Source organism: Rhineura floridana, chromosome 1 (genome assembly GCF_030035675.1).
Source record: "Rhineura floridana isolate rRhiFlo1 chromosome 1, rRhiFlo1.hap2, whole genome shotgun sequence".
In the NCBI taxonomy this organism is placed as follows: Eukaryota; Metazoa; Chordata; class Lepidosauria; order Squamata; family Rhineuridae; genus Rhineura; species Rhineura floridana.
In genome coordinates, this window is record NC_084480.1 from 131882010 (window position 1) to 131899837 (window position 17828).

The 17828-nt window shown below is 44.6% G+C and overlaps 1 protein-coding gene across 6 annotated transcripts in view; it reads right to left on the minus strand.

Annotated features, from left to right (window-relative positions):
• Positions 1–17828, minus strand: part of PALM2AKAP2 (PALM2 and AKAP2 fusion) — a 370520-nt gene that overhangs the window by 198980 nt on the left and 153712 nt on the right. For all 6 annotated transcript variants that reach the window (XM_061632556.1, XM_061632546.1, XM_061632566.1 and 3 more), the window contains exon 4: positions 1330–1444. In XM_061632556.1, coding sequence (XP_061488540.1) covers positions 1330–1444 — 115 coding nt within the window. The remainder of the gene's footprint in view (positions 1–1329; positions 1445–17828) is intronic.

The window sequence follows — 17828 nt, forward strand, 5'->3', positions numbered from 1 at the left end:
GAGGTGAGCCACTTTATACAGTAACATATATGATAACTGAGGAAAAAACTTGATCAAGAGCAGCATCAGCCTAACTATCTTTCTGGAATATTCTATGCATATTCCAGTTTTTTAAAAATATTTTGTAGACTGCAGGATTTCTTCATTGCCAGCAAGTGGGCTCATTCACATGTTACACTAAACCATGGTTTAGTGCTACATGCATGAGCTAGAACAAGCCCTTTCAAACCATGGGTTATGAAACTGGTTTGTTTAATGAACAAGAGTTTGTATGAAATCATAACCTCTGGTTTGAATGTAACAAGAAGCCAGGAGTCTTTGAATCTGAAAGTCAGGTTTCTCTGAAACTCCTCCTGGCCACACAGAGATAGGAAAGTGGGGAGCTTGTGAGTCCAAGGCTTCACTCAGGCTCCTTTCTGCTTGTGCACACAGCACTAAACCATGATTTAGGTTTATATGAACTTAGTTTATTCAGTTCATCAAATTCTTCAGATTGCTTTATATTTTTCTCTAAAAATGTTCAGCAATCAGCCTACCGCTAGTGCTCTCTGACTAAAATGTTAAACTGTGTCACTTACAAAAATTAGGGTATTGCTTATCAAGAATTTTAAAGATACTAATAAATGTGGTTAAACAATGAGGTGTTCTGCCCATGGGGATCATGCATAAATCACTGGAATGCAGTGCTTGATGGTTTTACACAAACAATATGTGCAAAATTTATCTTCTTCAGTGGACCTGGAATTTGTAGAACAATCTATACAGCAACTTTTAACTCTTAGCAAAACAAAGTTATACAATGTTAATATTAATCATATAATAGGATTTAATGCTATTTAGCAATATTTAAATATTATATGGCTGACTTCTAATTACACTTAAAATAATCTGTAAACTCAAAACCTCTTTAACATTTTTAACCTGCGATCCTATACATGGGTGCCTGGAAGTCACTTCCATTGAATTCCACAGGATTTACTTCTGAGCAGATAGCCCTAGGATTGCACTATTCATGTGAACAGATGTAATATGTGTTCTCATTATGCAATGATGTCCCCTTTTGAGTGTGGAGCATATTGATGGTAACATTTTCTGGATAAGTATTCTGGAATCTGGATGGCCTATACAAGTAATTCATCCTACTTTTTAATGGAAAATTCTGACACCAGTTCTCCCTTGCCCGTCTGTGTGCCCCCAACTGCCCCCCCTATTATGTATCATTTGTTGGAAATAAAGAGTTGGAAAAAAATACAATGAAAATATTTTTTAAAATCTCCTGCTTCAGCATTTCATGCTTTCTGTGAAGATGATCAGTTTGTGTGTTTTTACCTTTTGGAGGTCCTCAAAGGATTTCTCTGTTTCCTTTAGTTTCTCTAAGATGATTCGCTCTTTGGCAGATATTTGGGATTCTTCACTTTCTAGTTTTCGTATTTCTTGTTCTAACCTGGAAGATATATTAATGAATATCTTAGTTGTCTGGGGAAAACATCTCACCTTCAGGTATGTACTTGGCTTCCTAGATGCAAAACCAGCTTCTTTTGATGTTCCATTTTGTCCGTATAGATCTTATATCCTTTGTCGCAAGATCCACAGCAAGGCTAGTTTTAAAAAGGGTTATATACATCAGTCAGGTGTTAGTGTCACTCCTGTCCTGACAAAGGGTTAATTCACACATGTACGTACATAACTTGGTTTCTTTACAACTGATTGCTCAACGTATTGACTGGCAGTTGAATGTATGAACTGTCCCCACTAAAAATTCCTGCATTTAAATTAACTTTGGGTGATAATGAAAACCTTATATCATTAATCTATCATAGCTCATAGACCCATGCAAACCAGCATTTGATACTATAGTTAAAAACTGATTTATTTATTATTGCATTTATATTCCACCTTTTCTCCGAGAAGGTTATAATCGTTCCTTCCTACACCTCATTTTCTCCCCCAAACAATAGTGTGGGGTAAGTTATGCAGAGAAAAAGTGATCACCCTAAGGTCACCCAGTCAGCTTTACTGACTGAGTGAGGATTTGAACCCAGGTTTCTCTTGTCCCAGTTGTACACTCTAACCACTGTACCACACTGGTTCAATAGATGAATCTGCATGGTGAGCCAGACTACAGACTTTATGTAAACCAAAAAGGTACTTGCTTAGCACTTTCAGGACAAAGTTTCTTGGTACACACACTAGTAATACACAGCAGAACACATCTGTCCGCTCACATATTCACTGCTATGTTTGCTTGGTTTTCAACGTAACCCAAACACATTGAACAAATTAGCCACCTTGTCTAGATTATATTGTATCACAGGCAAAAATCTTGAGGGATCTGTTTGCACCATGTTAGAAGTGCCTGTTGGGAAAGAAATAATGGTCCGTCTAGTATTCACACACTATAAAAAAATGGAAATGGACTGCCTTCAAGACGATCCCGACTTATGGCGACCCTACGAATAGGGTTTTCATGGTAATCGGTACTCAGGGATGGTTTTACCATTGCCTTCCTCTGAGGCTGAGAGGCAGTGACTGGCCCAAGGTCACTCAGTGAGCTTCATGGCTGTGTGGAGATTCGAACCCTGGTCTCCCAGGTTGTAGTCCAACAGAATAACCACTGTTTCCAACTGTGTCTTCTGCTTATTGCAGGGCTGTTATACATCTCATGCTAGAATGTAGCCCAAGAAAAGTGAAAACTAAATCTGACAAATTTGTTTTCTTTTATGGTGACATATGCACTCTTGCCCAGGTGTTTGTGGCACCGTGCTATTGGCTCTTTTTCTTCCATGCACAGTTCTTTGGACCCATCTCAGGAATTCCAGTACAGGGTGGACCATCATGATTTCTAGGACTAAAGCAGGACTGCCAACCTTGCAGCCCAACAAACCAAATGCAGCCTCTTGGCCACATACTGTAGCCTGGCAGGTGCTTGGCAAAGCAAGCAGCAAAACCTGGATGTTGACTGAGCTTCCATGGCCTGCGCTTGGTTGATGGGACCACATGTTGGACAGGCTTGGGTTAAAGACACATGATTATAAATTGTGGAATGGTCCATATCCAGCATTTGCACTATTTCACCAGTGATGAGAGCAATTCCCCCCGTCCAGTTAATAATCGTAATTCACTAACGAGTCATGAGGTGGCACCAATAATCTTACACAGCTCAAGCATTCAAATAATGGGGGTGAAAAATCATACATTGTCCATAACCAAGGCTGCCTGGAAGAAAATTTCAAGGGCAAATAGGCAACTCTTGGAATGATAGGCAAATTCATACCAAAGCAAATGTCATAGTTTTAAAACTTTAAAACTGCCAGCACAGAACACAGATGATCTCAGCTGGGCCAATACCTTTCCTATGTGACAGTAGAGCTGAGACAGAAATAGAATATACTGCAAGTAAGGACAATAATCTGCAGCATTAGATACCCTCCTCTGCACTTGTGTTGGAGCAATACAACAATCCTAGAGTTATTTCTTGACCCCAATAGATGCCAGCTTAAAAGATTTCTTACAATAATTCTTGAAGAAGCTGCAGGAAAAGGGTTGAAGTGCAATATAACCCTTCCCTTTTATAAAAATGTTATTTTGCTGACTTCTGGAAAAGGGGGTAATCAACAGCAATTTCCTTGTGCTATGTACAATGAATATCTTAGAAATCTGTCTTAACTTGTAAAACAAGCATGACCTTGCAATGTACTGCCATAAACAACCACAATAGTAATTGGCCCTTGCACAATAGACAATACCTTTTCGTTTCATTTGGAATAAAGCCTTCAAAAACATTGTACTGTACAGATCCTTCCTTCCTCTCTGCCTGTCTCTAATAGTCACCGGACACCTGACAGGGAAGTGATTTCCTTGTTCTTGCCTCTTAAGTGCATTACAAGCCAAAATCTCAAACACAATTAGCGCTCAGACCAAAAAATTCAAAACTAAGTTCAGAGACTGATTCAGAGTTGGAAAGCACCTGAATAAGAAACAGAGCAATGACACAATGGACAGTGTGTGGAACAGATGTAATTGGTGTGTGTGTATGTTTGTGTTTTATACCTTTGCTAACCTTCAGCCTAGTCAAGAAATTAGAAGAAGGCTAGGACTGGGGAGGGCAGCTCTGAGAGAACTAGAAAAGGTCCTCAAATGCAAAGACGTATCACTGAACACTAAAGTCAGGATCATTCAGACCATGGTATTCCCAATCTCTATGTATGGATATGAAAGTTGGACAGTGAAAAAAGCAGATAAGAGAAAAATCAACTCATCTGAAGTGTGGTGTTGGAGGAAAGCGTTGCGCACACCATGGACTGCGAAAAAAGACAAATAATTGAGTGTTAGAACAAATTAAACCATAACTGTCACTAGAAGCTAAAATGATGAAACTGAGTTATCATACTTTCGACACATAATGAGAAGACATGATTCACTAGAAGACAATAATGCTGGGAAAAGCAGAAGGGAGTAGAAAAAGAGGATATCTGTTGTTGGATTACAGTTCCCATCAACCCTGACCACTTGCCATGCTGGCTATGGAAGATGGGAGTTGGAGTCCAGCAACATCCAGAGGACTGCAGATTCCCTGCTGGAAGAGGTCAGCATTAATGCTATGGATTGTTCTCAGAAACTGTCGGAAGGCAGAGCTGGGGTCCCAATCCCGGGGAGCTGGATCCCGGAGAGTTGGGAGAAGAGTATTCGGATGGATGGCAGAGGGAAGGGGGAGGAACTTCCCCCCTTTGGAGCAAAGACGAAACAGAGGAACTGCCAGTGATAAGGTCGCTTAGCAACGGGGAGCCTGAGCCCTCCCTGGACATTCTCACGCCTCCCCCTCTTTCAGGCTCAGAGCAAGAGGGGAAAGAGGAAGGGCTGCTCACAGCCGAAAAGCGGGGAGGCAGTTTACCATCAGCCCCTCCTCTATCCCCCAGCCTGGAATCGGAAACTTCAGAAGAGGAGGGGGTGATGCTTCTCCCCTCACCGCGCACACGCAGACAGCTGAAAAGACAGGAGAGAAGGGGGGGAAGGCGGGCAGTACCTGAGGGGCAGTTAAGGAGGAGCGAAAGATTGCGTGCCCATTTGGCCCCTTCTTAAAGAACAGGCGGGAAGAAGTCCCTTGCTCTGTCAACTTTCTCCCAATGCCGCAGGACCTGTATCCCTGTATTGCTTCATGAGAAAAAGCAGTCTTTGTTTGGACATTACCCTAATAAAACACGAATTAACTACAGCCGTTGGTCTGGTTCCTGAGTCACATCCTGGGCCTGACAGCTTGACAGAGCCACCTAAATCACCCTCAACGCTCTCTTCACTTGACTGGGACAAGATGTCAAAGGGAGCAGCGGGGGGGACGAACCCCACTTCTGAGACGGAAGAAGTGGAACTCTTGAGGACTAAGGTAGCTGATTTGCAGACGGATGTTCAAGCCCTGCTAGCAGCAGTCAAGGCGCTGAAGACGGATAATCAAACCTTGAAGGCCACGATAGACCAGATGCGAACAGCCCCTCCAGCTGCCGTAGTAAAGGTTCCCATTGGATTGCCCCCAAAATACGCGGGACAAAGTGATCAGTTGGCAACCTTCATGGCTCAATGTGAGTTATATCTGGATGTCAGGCACACGGAATTTCCAGACAATGGGGCTAAAGTAGCTTTCGTGATTAGCCTCCTGGAGGGAGAAGCTGCAAAATGGGTGACTCTGTATCTCGTGAGAAAGGATACTGTCTTAGGAAGGTACAGAGGATTTATACAGGAGATGACCGAGATGTTTCAAGACCTGCAAAGGGCTGAAACAGTAGCGCGGCAACTAGGCGCTCTGAAGCAAGCTAAAGGGACTGTTTCCGAGTACACTAACGCTTTTAAAATTCTGTCCCAGGAAACTGGTTACAATGACGCCGCCCTGATGTTTATGTACCAGAGTGGATTAAATGCTGAAATCCTGGATGAGTTGGCCAGGACCTCCCCCCCCGCTGACCTACCAGGGCTCATCCGGCTATGCCTACAGATAGATCACCGGATGGAAGGAAGGCGCCTGGAAAGGAAGCAGGAGGTCCCGAGATACTCAGCCTCGGCATCCCACAACAAGACCCTTCCCACTGCAGGGATGGCAGGTAATGCGACTGAGGGACAGGGAGGGGCTAGGCCAAGACTGTCGGAAGAAGAAAAGGAAAGACGACGCCGAGAACGTTTATGCTTTTATTGTTCAAAGCCGGGCCATGTGGCCAGAGACTGTGGACTGAAAGGGGGGAAAGCTGAGCCGTCGGGAAACTAGAACACCCAGTCCATGTGCAGGCCGGTGGACTGGGGGCAGCGTTGTATAAAGGCCCCCCAACGATCCAACCTCCCTCAAAGGGGGTGTTGGTCTTGCCTATTCGGATTACAACTTCCAGAGGAGTGGTGTTTAATTCCACTGCCTTAATTGACAGTGGAGCCTCCACAAATTTTATTGATGCAAAGTTAGTCAAGCGTCATGGAATTTCCCGGTGGAAACTGGACGCTCCCCTAGCTGTGGAGACTATCGATGGGAGACCCCTGAAGTCAGGAGGGGTGACACAAGCCACGGAGGAAGTGAAACTTCAAATCCCTGGGCACGAAGAGTTCATTTCGCTATACGTGTCAGATCTCTCGAACTTTGAGGTGATTCTGGGAATGCCCTGGCTAGCAAAGCATGAACCCAAAATAAGTTGGAAGGAGGCGGTGGTGTGGTTCACCTCACAGTATTGCCAGGAGAACTGTCAACCTGAAGGAATCAAGAACACCTTAGCGGGGGCAGTGCAAGAGATCGAGCAAGTGACCCTGCCGCCAAAGTATGAAGAATTCAAAGATGTGTTTGATGAAAAAGAGGCAGAGACTTTACCCCCCCACCGCCCTTACGACTGTGCGATTGACCTAGTGCCAGGAGCCAGCATCCCATCAGGGAGAATCTACTCTCTCACAGAGAATGAGAGGGAGGCCCTGAAGGAATTCCTGGATAAAAACCTGAGGCGAGGATTCATACGCCCCTCACAATCCCCTGCTGGAGTGCCACTATTGTTTGTGAAAAAGAAGGGGGGGGGAACTCAGACTCTGTAACGACTATCGCGCATTGAACCAGATCACCATCCCCAACAGCTACCCGCTGCCCCTGATCTCAGAGTTGCTGGACCGACTGCGCTCTGCAAAAATCTTCACGAAGTTGGATTTGAGAGGAGCGTACAATCTGATCAGAATGAAGGAGGGAGATGAATGGAAAACAGGATTCTTGACCGCTTACGGACAGTATGAATACCTGGTCATGCCGTTCGGGCTTTGTGGAAGTCCAGGAATTTTTCAAAAATTCATGAACGACGTGTTTAGAGACTTGTTGGACACGTATGTAATCTGTTACTTAGATGATATCCTGGTGTTCTCAAAGAACCAGGAAGACCACCACCAGCATGTGAAGACGGTGTTGAAGAGACTGAGAGAAAATCACCTGTATGCTAAATTAGAGAAATGTGGATTTGACCTCAAGTCTCTAGACTTCCTTGGATATCGAATCTCAGCGGAAGGTGTGGAGATGGACCCAGGGAAAGTAAGCTGCATATTGGACTGGGGCCAACCTGTCACCAAAAAGGATGTACAACGGTTTTGGGGGTTTGCCAATTATTACAGAAAGTTCATTCCAGGGTTTTCCAAATTAACAGCTCCTCTGACTGACTGTTTAAGGGGGAAGAAGAAGTTTCAATGGACAGAGAACGCCACCGAGGCCTTTGAGGAGCTGAAGAGAAGGTTTGCTACTGAGCCCATTCTGCGCTTTGCTGATCCGAACCGCCCTTTCGTAGTGGAAGCAGATGCTTCAGATTTTGCCATCGGGGGGGTCCTGCTACAATTAGACCAAGAAGGGAAGGAGCTGCACCCCTGTGCGTACTTCTCTCAGAAGTTAAAGCCTGCAGAGAAGAACTACACAGTTTGGGAGAAGGAGCTGCTGGCCATCAAGGACTCTTTTGAAAACTGGAGACAATACCTAGAGGGGACCTCTCATCGAATTGAAGTGCGCTCCGACCACAAGAATCTTGAAAGCCTCCAAACAGCCAGAAAGCTGAACCAGAGACAGATAAGATGGTCCCAGTTCTTCACTAGGTTTAACTTCCAGATTACTTACCATGCCCAAGCCAAAAACCAGAGAGCGGATGCCTTATCCAGACAGCCACAATACAAAGAAAGTGAATCCGAGGACCAGCCTCAGTACGTAATCCCGCCAGAGAAATTAACGTTGGGAGTATGCCAGCCTTCATGGGAAGAGGAACTCAAAAAGGCACAACAAGACGATGCAGACATGCTAAAATATCAGCAGGAGACGGGACAAGGTCAAGACTCAGAAGTAACCTTTCACTGGAGAAATGGACTGTTATGGTTCAAAACCGCCAGATATGTGCCAGAAGGGGAATTAAGGCTCAGAATCCTACGCCGGTGTCATGATTCCATCACAGCGGGACACTTTGGGATTTACAAGAACATTCAGAACGTGGCCAAGGACTTCTGGTGGCCTAAAATGCGTCGGGATATTGAGAGTTATGTAAAGTCCTGCTCTGTCTGTCTGCGGACAAAAACACAAACAGGGACACCAGCAGGACTGTTACAACCGTTGCCTGTCCCACACGAACCCTGGAAGGACCTCTCCATGGATTTTATAACTGATCTACCCAAGTCCCAAGGAATGACAGCCATCTTAGTAGTGGTGGATCTACTTACCAAAATGGCACACTTTCTTCCTTGTGCAGGGGCCTTAGAGGCTAAAGAAACGGCCAAGTTATTCATAAAAGAAGTCTACCGGCTGCATGGATTGCCAAACAGCGTAGTCTCAGACCGAGGAACTCAGTTCACAGCCAAATTTTGGAGAGCAATGTGGAAACAGTTGCAGACGGAATTAAAACTCTCCTCCGCCCATCACCCCCAGACAGATGGGCAGACGGAACGCTTGAACGCCGTTTTGGAAAGATATTTACGAAGTTATGTGTCCTATCAACAGACTGACTGGGTATCATATTTGCATTTTGCAGAGTTCGCCTACAACAATTCTCTGCACTCCAGCACTCAACAAACCCCGTTCTTCGCTAATTATGGATTCCATCCTAAAGTCTTTCCAAGCAGCTCAGAAGGAATGCTGGTACCGGCAGCTGAGAACTTCCTTAAGGAATTGCAAGCGGCGCAACAGACACTGAAACAGCAGTTAAATGAAGCCAAAACGGAGTACAAGCGAGTTGCTGACCTGCACAGGAAGGAGGGCCCCCCCCTTCAACCGGGAGACCAGGTATGGCTGTCCACCCGCTTCCTCCAGATGCCGGGCAAATGTAGAAAATTACAAGACAAGAGGGTGGGTCCTTTCGAAATAGAAACTCAAATCAATCCCGTGGCGTACCGACTGAAGCTGCCTGACACGTTTAAAATACATCCTGTGTTCCATCGATCCCTCTTAACGAAAGCCGCCCCTCCCAGTGAGTTACGGCTGGAGGAACCTCCCGGAGCTCCACTCCTGGTAAATGAGCAGCTTGAGTTTGAAGTTGAGGAGATCTTAGATTCCAGGATCAGACGCCACAAGCTGCAGTACTTGATTCACTGGAAAGGCTATGGGGTGGCTGACAGATCATGGGAAGATGCAGCTGATGTGCGTGCTCCAGAATTGGTAAAACTTTTCCATCAACGTTTTCCCCACCGTCCCAAGCCAGACAAGGGGAGGGGGGCACAGCCTGGGAGGGGGGATGGTGTCAGAAGGCAGAGCTGGGGTCCCAATCCCGGGGAGCTGGATCCCGGAGAGTTGGGAGAAGAGTATTCGGATGGATGGCAGAGGGAAGGGGGAGGAACTTCCCCCCTTTGGAGCAAAGACGAAACAGAGGAACTGCCAGTGATAAGGTCGCTTAGCAACGGGGAGCCTGAGCCCTCCCTGGACATTCTCACGCCTCCCCCTCTTTCAGGCTCAGAGCAAGAGGGGAAAGAGGGAGGGCTGCTCACAGCCGAAAAGCGGGGAGGCAGTTTACCATCAGCCTCTCCCCTATCCCCCATCCTGGAATTGGAAACTTCAGAAGAGGAGGGGGTGATGCTTCCCCCCTCACCGCGCACACGCAGACAGCTGAAAAGACAGGAGAGAAGGGGGGGAAGGCGGGCAGTACCTGAGGGGCAGTTAAGGAGGAGCGAAAGATTGCGCGCCCGTTTGGCCCCTTCTTAAAGAACAGGCGGGAAGAAGTCCCTTGCTCTGTCAACTTTCTCCCAATGCCGCAGGACCTGTATCCCTGTATTGCTTCATGAGAAAACGCAGTCTTTGTTTGGACATTACCCTAATAAAACACGAATTAACTACAGCCGTTGGTCTGGTTCCTGAGTCACATCCTGGGCCTGACAGAAACAAACTAAAAGATAGGGCAGATCTGGTGTAATATACTTCCAGTGACTGGCCCCAGTTAGTAGCCTTATCACCATATTCTGAACTCACTGCAGCTCCCAGGCAGTCTTCAATGGTAGTCCCATGTATAATGTGATAGTGGGTGTAATTAGAGCATGCACTACCATAGCCAGGTTAATGTTCTCAAGGAGAGGTCATAACTTACACACTAACCTCATATTTGGAGAGGCTACCCAGAAAGATAACATGGTCATCAGGTGTCCAGGTGTATTAGTAAGATTGCTCTCTCCCACCTCCCATTCTTCTCTTGATAAAAGCCATCTATTAAGGCAAAGAAGGTGGTTTATGCACCAAAACCAGGCTTGAAATTAGGCTGAAATAGCTCTAGATCACTGTTCTTCACTCTTCGGTCCCCAGATGTTGTCGGACTATAACTCTCATCATCTCCAGACAGCACAGTCAATGGTCAGGGATGATGGGAGTTGTAGTCCACCAATATCTGGGGACCCAAGGTTGAAGATAACTGCTCTAGATAATCAGTCTTCCATAAGAATGCCTGGAGTTACCTGGCCACCATCCACTTGTGCACCTTACCCAAGGAGGGGGATATTTGTGACTCTGCAGACCTAGATCTTCCAGTGAAGCAGGAGACAAAATAGCCAGGGCTTCTCCCACCTGCTCCCTCCTCAGTCCTGTTGTCTGCTGCCCTCTCCCGGCAGCTGTGCAGTGCAGGACTCCAGGCATATCATACAGAAGGTGAGAGGGAGGCATGATGGTACTGGGGATGGACTAGGTAGCTTGTCTCCTTCTTCAACATGAGGTTTTCAGATCCATGTCTGGCGTCTAGATGATTGTGAGATGGTAGACCAATGGAAACGCCTCATGTGGAAGGGAGACCACTGAAAAAATGTAAGTTGGGATGGCTTCTGGCACAAAGGCTCTGTGCATGTCATTCTCTTGGTAAGCTGATTTCAAAAGTTATGGCTCCTGTGTGGAGCACCATCACGTGAAGCACTTCTGGTGGTCTGTATAATTGTTGAATTAATCTTTACCCGAAGAACCAAGACTCTAGCTTTATCCTTTTGTAGAAGAATATAAGGACTTTTTATTATACTGGACAGCAATTACTCATGGAATAACCCTTAGAATATTCCTTGGTTTGGAATAGACATAAATTGTTTTAGATAGATTCTATCATCCCAAGCCCCTTAAGCAACTGTGGCATCTATGCTTCTGCTTTCCCATTTCATCCAGCTTAGCCTCTCTGGCTTAAGGTTCCTGCTTTTGTTTTAAAAGCCAGGATTGCTTCATTATCTGCCTTTGTAGCTGTCTGAGAGAGAATATGACTAATTTGTGACTTTCCACATCTTTTCCATTTTCACATGGACCACTGGCTACCTTCTATTTTGTAAAAGCTTTTCAGTACATGCAGGTTGTTTCCTCCCAGTACTGAATCTGCAGGGTTACGAACAGACTCAAACGTTACATTTCTACATACACATTGTGTAAATTGGTAACACATGGACCCAACTTAACCAGAAATGGAATCATGAAATCCGGAACGTCAAACTATGCGAGTAGTTTGCAACCATGTGGTACTAACGAATCCTCCTTTGAGTTCGTTTACAAAACAGAGAAGCAAATATCCGAAAAGAATGAAGTGGCTTTTAGTATTCTGTGTATGGAGTGGGCATACTAATCTTATTTGCTACATATGCTACATATTTCCCATCTAAGTAAAATACAGTAATTGTGGCTGCATCATTGCTCAGTGACATTTTTTTCAGGCCTGATTCTGCTTCTGCTTCTTTTTTGAAAGATTTGCGCCCTAGCTTAATTGCTGGTTTGTGGAAACTTCAGAACACTTGTTCAGGGAAGCTGTCTTTTCCTAGACTGTGGAATATTACAGGGAATCTCCAGCTGGTAGACTCCTTGCCATCCATGATGCCTGGTCCTGGCCATACTTTTAAATTGGAAAAATATAAACTTTCCCACTTGTTTTACAGTAATACCTCAGTTAACAAATCCTCCAAGAAAGAAGCTCCTTTTAACAAAGTCTTTTTTGGGTGTGGGAGGTGTAGGAGGGCATACAGTCTGACATAGTTAGGATGTGGCTCCTTGCCTACTGGATTGTGGCTGCTGCGGTAGCTCTCTCACATGTGGAATGGCGTTCCTTGCCAGGTGATGTAGCTGCCTCTGCAGTAAACAATGCTTCCAGTGCCCTGGAAGCACTATTTACTGCAGACACATCTGCTCAAGTGTAGGGGAGGATGGCAGAGAGAGAGAGAGAGAGAGAGAGAGAGAGAGAGAGAGCGCAAACACAGGGTGGCGGTTGCCCCTTGCCCGCCTGCTTGAGTGTAAGGAGAGTTTTAGATTGCTATAGCAAGAAGCTACATGATAAAAGAAAAAAGCCAAGGCAGGCATCCCTGGATGCATTTTGGAAGAAGCCTTCAGGTGGTCTGTATGCAAGGCTTACCTGACCTGGTTGTTTCATTTCAGACATGTGTATTGTAAGTTTTGAATAAAAAAGTTTGCTGAAATATGTTGAACTCCTTTTCTTTTTTGTGGTGTAGGAACCCATCCCTATTCATTCCATGCTATTCATACATTTGGTAGCAAAGTTTCTGTTAAAGAAGTAATTTCCAGGAACACATGTACTTTGTTAACTGAGGTATTACTTTGTGTGTTTGTGTGTATATCCCGAAAGGAGACAACAGGATGGTTAAAGTGTGTGACAGAGACTGCGTTACAGCAATATTTGCCTGACAGTAGCATTAATACATACAGCAGCACAGAATCATTTCAGCAGCAAAAACTAAATAAAGAAATAAGCATATAAATAGCAGCATAAATATTAGGCAGTAAAACTGCTTTAAAAAGTGCAAAGATTTTTTAAAAACTTGTTAAAATGCACTATAGTGGCCACCAGCAGTTCACACCTCAGGCTTCTGGGGCACCCTCCACCTGCACAGTCCAACATCTAAAACCATATAGTCACCAGTTGTTCACAAGCCTGGAGGTCCTGGCTTCCACCCAGTGTGCCCCACACCCATTGTATCTTGCCTTGCACCCAGTGGAACTGAAATAGCACCCACTACTTATACTCCTCGGCTTTTCCTCTAACTCAGGGTTTTCATCAACCAAACTGTCTAGAGTGGGGCACCCCCACATCCGTGGCTCATTTCAAGTGGCTCCCCAAAGGGTGGTCTCCCTCTGGAGTTTCCCGTTTGAGGTCAACTCACCATCTGCAGCCTGGTGGCTTTTCTGAGCCCTCCCTGGAAGATGAACGTAGAAATAATTGGCTGAGGCTTCTAGCCAACCCTGATCTGGCTGCAATTAAGTTCAGTGTACTGAAGAAGAAGCTGTTGTGGAGGAATCAGGTGGGCTGGATGCTGTTAAAGTCCCACATATTGCTCTTTCTGTCATCACTGCATGACTGATGCTACTGGAGTTCAGAAACAGCATGCTATTGAATACTTGTTGCTAAGGAGCGACAGCAGGAGAATGTTTCTGCCTTTAAGCCCTGTTGGTGGGCTTCCCAAAAGCATCTGGGAGTCTGTATAAGAAGCAGGATAATGGACAAGAAGGTCCTTTAGCCTGCTGCTGCACGATCCTTTTCATATAGCACTTTCAAGTGTTCAAAGTACTTCACATGACTTATGATGTTGTAATCCTTGCAACAACCTTGCAAGGTAGATCAGTATTCATTTCCTCATAGTGTAGGGCACTGAAGCTGAGAAAGGATGGCTTCCCTCAGATCACTCAGTGAGTTTGTGGGACACAGGAATCTTCTTTGCACCAAAATCACACTATTTGATCATCGAGCCCAGCAGAGCGGCTCTCTGAGGTCTGAAGCAGAGATCTTTCCCATTGCCTACTTCTTGATCATTTTAACTGGAGATGATAGGGACTGATGCCATTGCCAAATGTAAGGTTCAAACCAGGGATTTTCTGATTAGTAGCTTGGTCTCTCAGCCCTTATGCTACATCAGCATAAGAAAATGCATTACATAATCCCCAAGAATGGGAGCTCTACCTTTTTCTCTAAACAAAAGGATGCAATCTTTAAAAATGGGCTCCAGACCTTCTTCCTTGTTCATGTCATCAAGGGAAATTAGTTTTGATCAAGAAGTGAGTGGCCTGTTCAGCGTGGAGGACCACACTGGGAATGAAAGAGCCTCAGGGTTATTGCTGGTTTTCAAATTTCATTAATGCTATTAATACAGATTACTCAGTTCATTAAAATTGAATCATATTTGCTAAACCAGAGTTCGCAGCCATGTTACACTTAATCGGCTATCTGTTCTGGGAATTCAGCCCTTTTTGGGGAGAATATTAGCAGTTCTAAGAGCTGAAGAATGTCATGCATTCCCGCTTGCTTGTATTCACCGCAATATTAAAATCATTAATAGTTTTGTAAGAAAGCATGAATGAATATATCCATGGAAAGTTAAAACTAGCTAAATTAAAAACAACATATATAACTATCTCCTGTATTAAATTGCATCTGATGTAGTTTGGATATTGCTTCAAGAGTCTAAAGTCTGGGAGGGGAAAAACCCTGAATTTGTTCATACACTAAGGACCTGGTTCTTTGTATGCTATAAACAGAGGATGGAGCTGCAGGAGTAGAATTTTTTTTAACGAATTTCCATCGTACACCTCCAGTGTATGCCAGGAATGGCTAACAGAAGACAGCCCTTTCAAAAGTAGGAATTCTGTATCTGCAATGAAATACAGTGACCCTTAAAAAGCCTATTTTAAACAGTGGGGAAAACCTTCAGCAGCAGCATAAAGGAGGTGTCTATTTAGTTAGAACATTTGAAATTAGGACGGAAGGCAGAGCCAGAAGAGCAACTTGTGATTTAAGAACATAAGCAGAGCCTACTGGATCAGGTTAAAGGCCCATCTAGTTCAGCATCCTGCTTTCACAGTAGCCAACTAGATGTTCATGGGAAGCCCGCAGGCAGAACTTGAGCACAAATGGCACTCTCCCCACCTGGTATACAGAGGCATACTGTCTATAACAGTGGAGGCAGAACATATCCATCATTGCTAGTAATATGCTATAGCAGAGCTTGGAAAAGTTACTTTTTTGAACTACAGCTCCCATCAGCCCCAGCCAGCATGGCCACTGGATTGGCCTGATGGGAGTTGTAGTTCAAAAAAGTAACTTTTCCAAACTCTGTTACGGTAAGGAATGTGTCAAGAGGCTAGCACAAGGCATCACATTCTGTTCTCGTGGCTGGTACCATTTTGCTATTGCTACATGAATTCTGATTTACACTGCTGTATGTGGCAGCAAAATCAGGTTTGCCACTAAGGGTGTGTTCAACAGGAAGACACAACCAACTCTAGTTCCCCAATTAGTGTGCATGCATGATACACAAATTCTGCATGCATGCACGCACACACGCATACAACTTTTAGATGTGACCTTAACATCTTAGTGCAAAATTACATGTGAGGCCGGGAGATCTGTGATCAATCTCCAAGGTGTTTTTTTTTAATGGGATATGCGGGCTTGTGGGGGTCATGCATCTAAATATAGCAGTGGCACTGGAGAAAAAGGGTGCTTAACTCTTTCCTCTCAGGCAATTTTTGAGATCAGTTTCATCCCCCCCCCACTCCTTTCCTCTGCTGTCAGGAAAGAAGCTTGGTAATTCTGATCAGAAACAGACCAGGTAGGGTTGCCAGGTCCATGGCCGGAGACTGATCCTGTATCTTTAGGAGAAAAGAAAGTCAGCCAAGTGCAGGTGTTCTTGCAATTCTGTAATGGGAAAAACCACAAGGTGGAATTCTCCCTTCCCCCTGCACAACTTTTAAAGATACAGAAGACCTCTTGTTTACCAGGCCTGGCCTCCAAGAGGTCTTCTGTATCTTTAAAAGTTGTGCAGGAGGAAGGGAGAATTCCACCTTGTGGTTTTTCCCATTACAGAGTTGCAAGAACACCTGCACTTGGCTGACTTTCTCTTCTCCTAAAGATACAGGATCAGTCTCAGGCCATGAACCTGGCAACCCTAAGACCAGGGGAAAAGGGCAACCTCTCCTCTTGTGCCACAGCTGCCATCAAATGTGTAGCCCCTGAGCCTACATTTCCCTTAAAAAAATGGGGTGTGGGGTGTGTGCTTGAAACCAACTACGTCAGTGCTGGAGCAGGAGAAGTTATGTTCGTGCAGTGGAACTTTCTCCTTCCAATCTTCCCCCCACATGCCCCTATTCCTGCTCTAGAGCGTTGGGGGAACTCCCAGAGCAGATTGGTGAGCTGCATACAGGGAGGAGTAGAGGATGCTTAATAATTGATCTCGTAACTTCACAATGAGTGTGTCCTTTAGCTATATGTCTTACATGTAACACATAAGCGATAAGAAAGAAAAAAGACTGGTTCCAATATAGTTGGGATCCTAAACTGAAATCATGTTGAAAAAGGACTCAAATAGGGAGATAATGTGAAGCTAAATTCATATGGAAACAATAGCTACAGCTTCAAAAGGCATCTATCGAGGTAGATTCCTCTTGCGACTTCTTTCCTTCAGTCTCCATTGCTGCTATCTTGGAAGAACAGCAGAGGAGAAACAGTAAAAGGAGTCAGAACCTTCCATGCCCCTCAGAGAAACACTTGCAAAAGCTGAGTGCCCTTTGACATGGAGAGAACACAACATGTAAAGCCTTTAGTGTTGCTTCTGGATGTAAGCAATAGCTCATTAGAGAAGGATGACTGCTTGCAGTGAACCAAGATGACCCATGGCACAAAAAAAAAAGCTGGGACTTGCAAGCATTTAAAAATTGGTTTTGAAACTAAAAAAATAACAAGGGAAATTATCACATTGACTGACAAAGCCCCCCTATTATGAATATGCCAATGAGCTTGGAAAACAAATTCTTAGTTCTCCAATTTTGCACCCCACTATTAGAAATCCATCTACTGAGTAGTCCACCTGTACAACAGTTATATCTGTTATATTCAGCTTTCCCTGTGATGGCTTCCCCCAAAGAATCTTGGGGATCATAGTTTGGTAAAGGTGCTAAGAATTCTCCACGAGCCTCCCTCACAGACCTGCAGTTCCCAGGAATCTCTGATGTCAGGGAATGACTATTAAATCATATTTACGTCTGATGTCCATTATTCTTTTAATCTTCCATTAACACAATTAATTTTCCATTAACAAATCTTTAAACTGGACAGATCTGAACGTATTTGCCAAATGCATGTATTGAAACTGGATGCAAAAAAAGTTTGTGCAGTTTAGTTTGCCTTTGATACTAAAACCTTGATTGTGATCCTCAAAACTTTATTTGGAAAACATACGTTCTATTTGATTTCAGTTACTGTCTTTCAATTACGTCTCTTCATTGGATGGGGTGGCAATCCCAAACCCTTCCTGCTGCATGGTAGCAGCCAGAGACTGAACTCCAACAAAGCAAAACAGCACTAGACAGAAAAAAAATGTCATGCAAAAAAGGTGTAACGCTGGGATGAATATTAAAAATG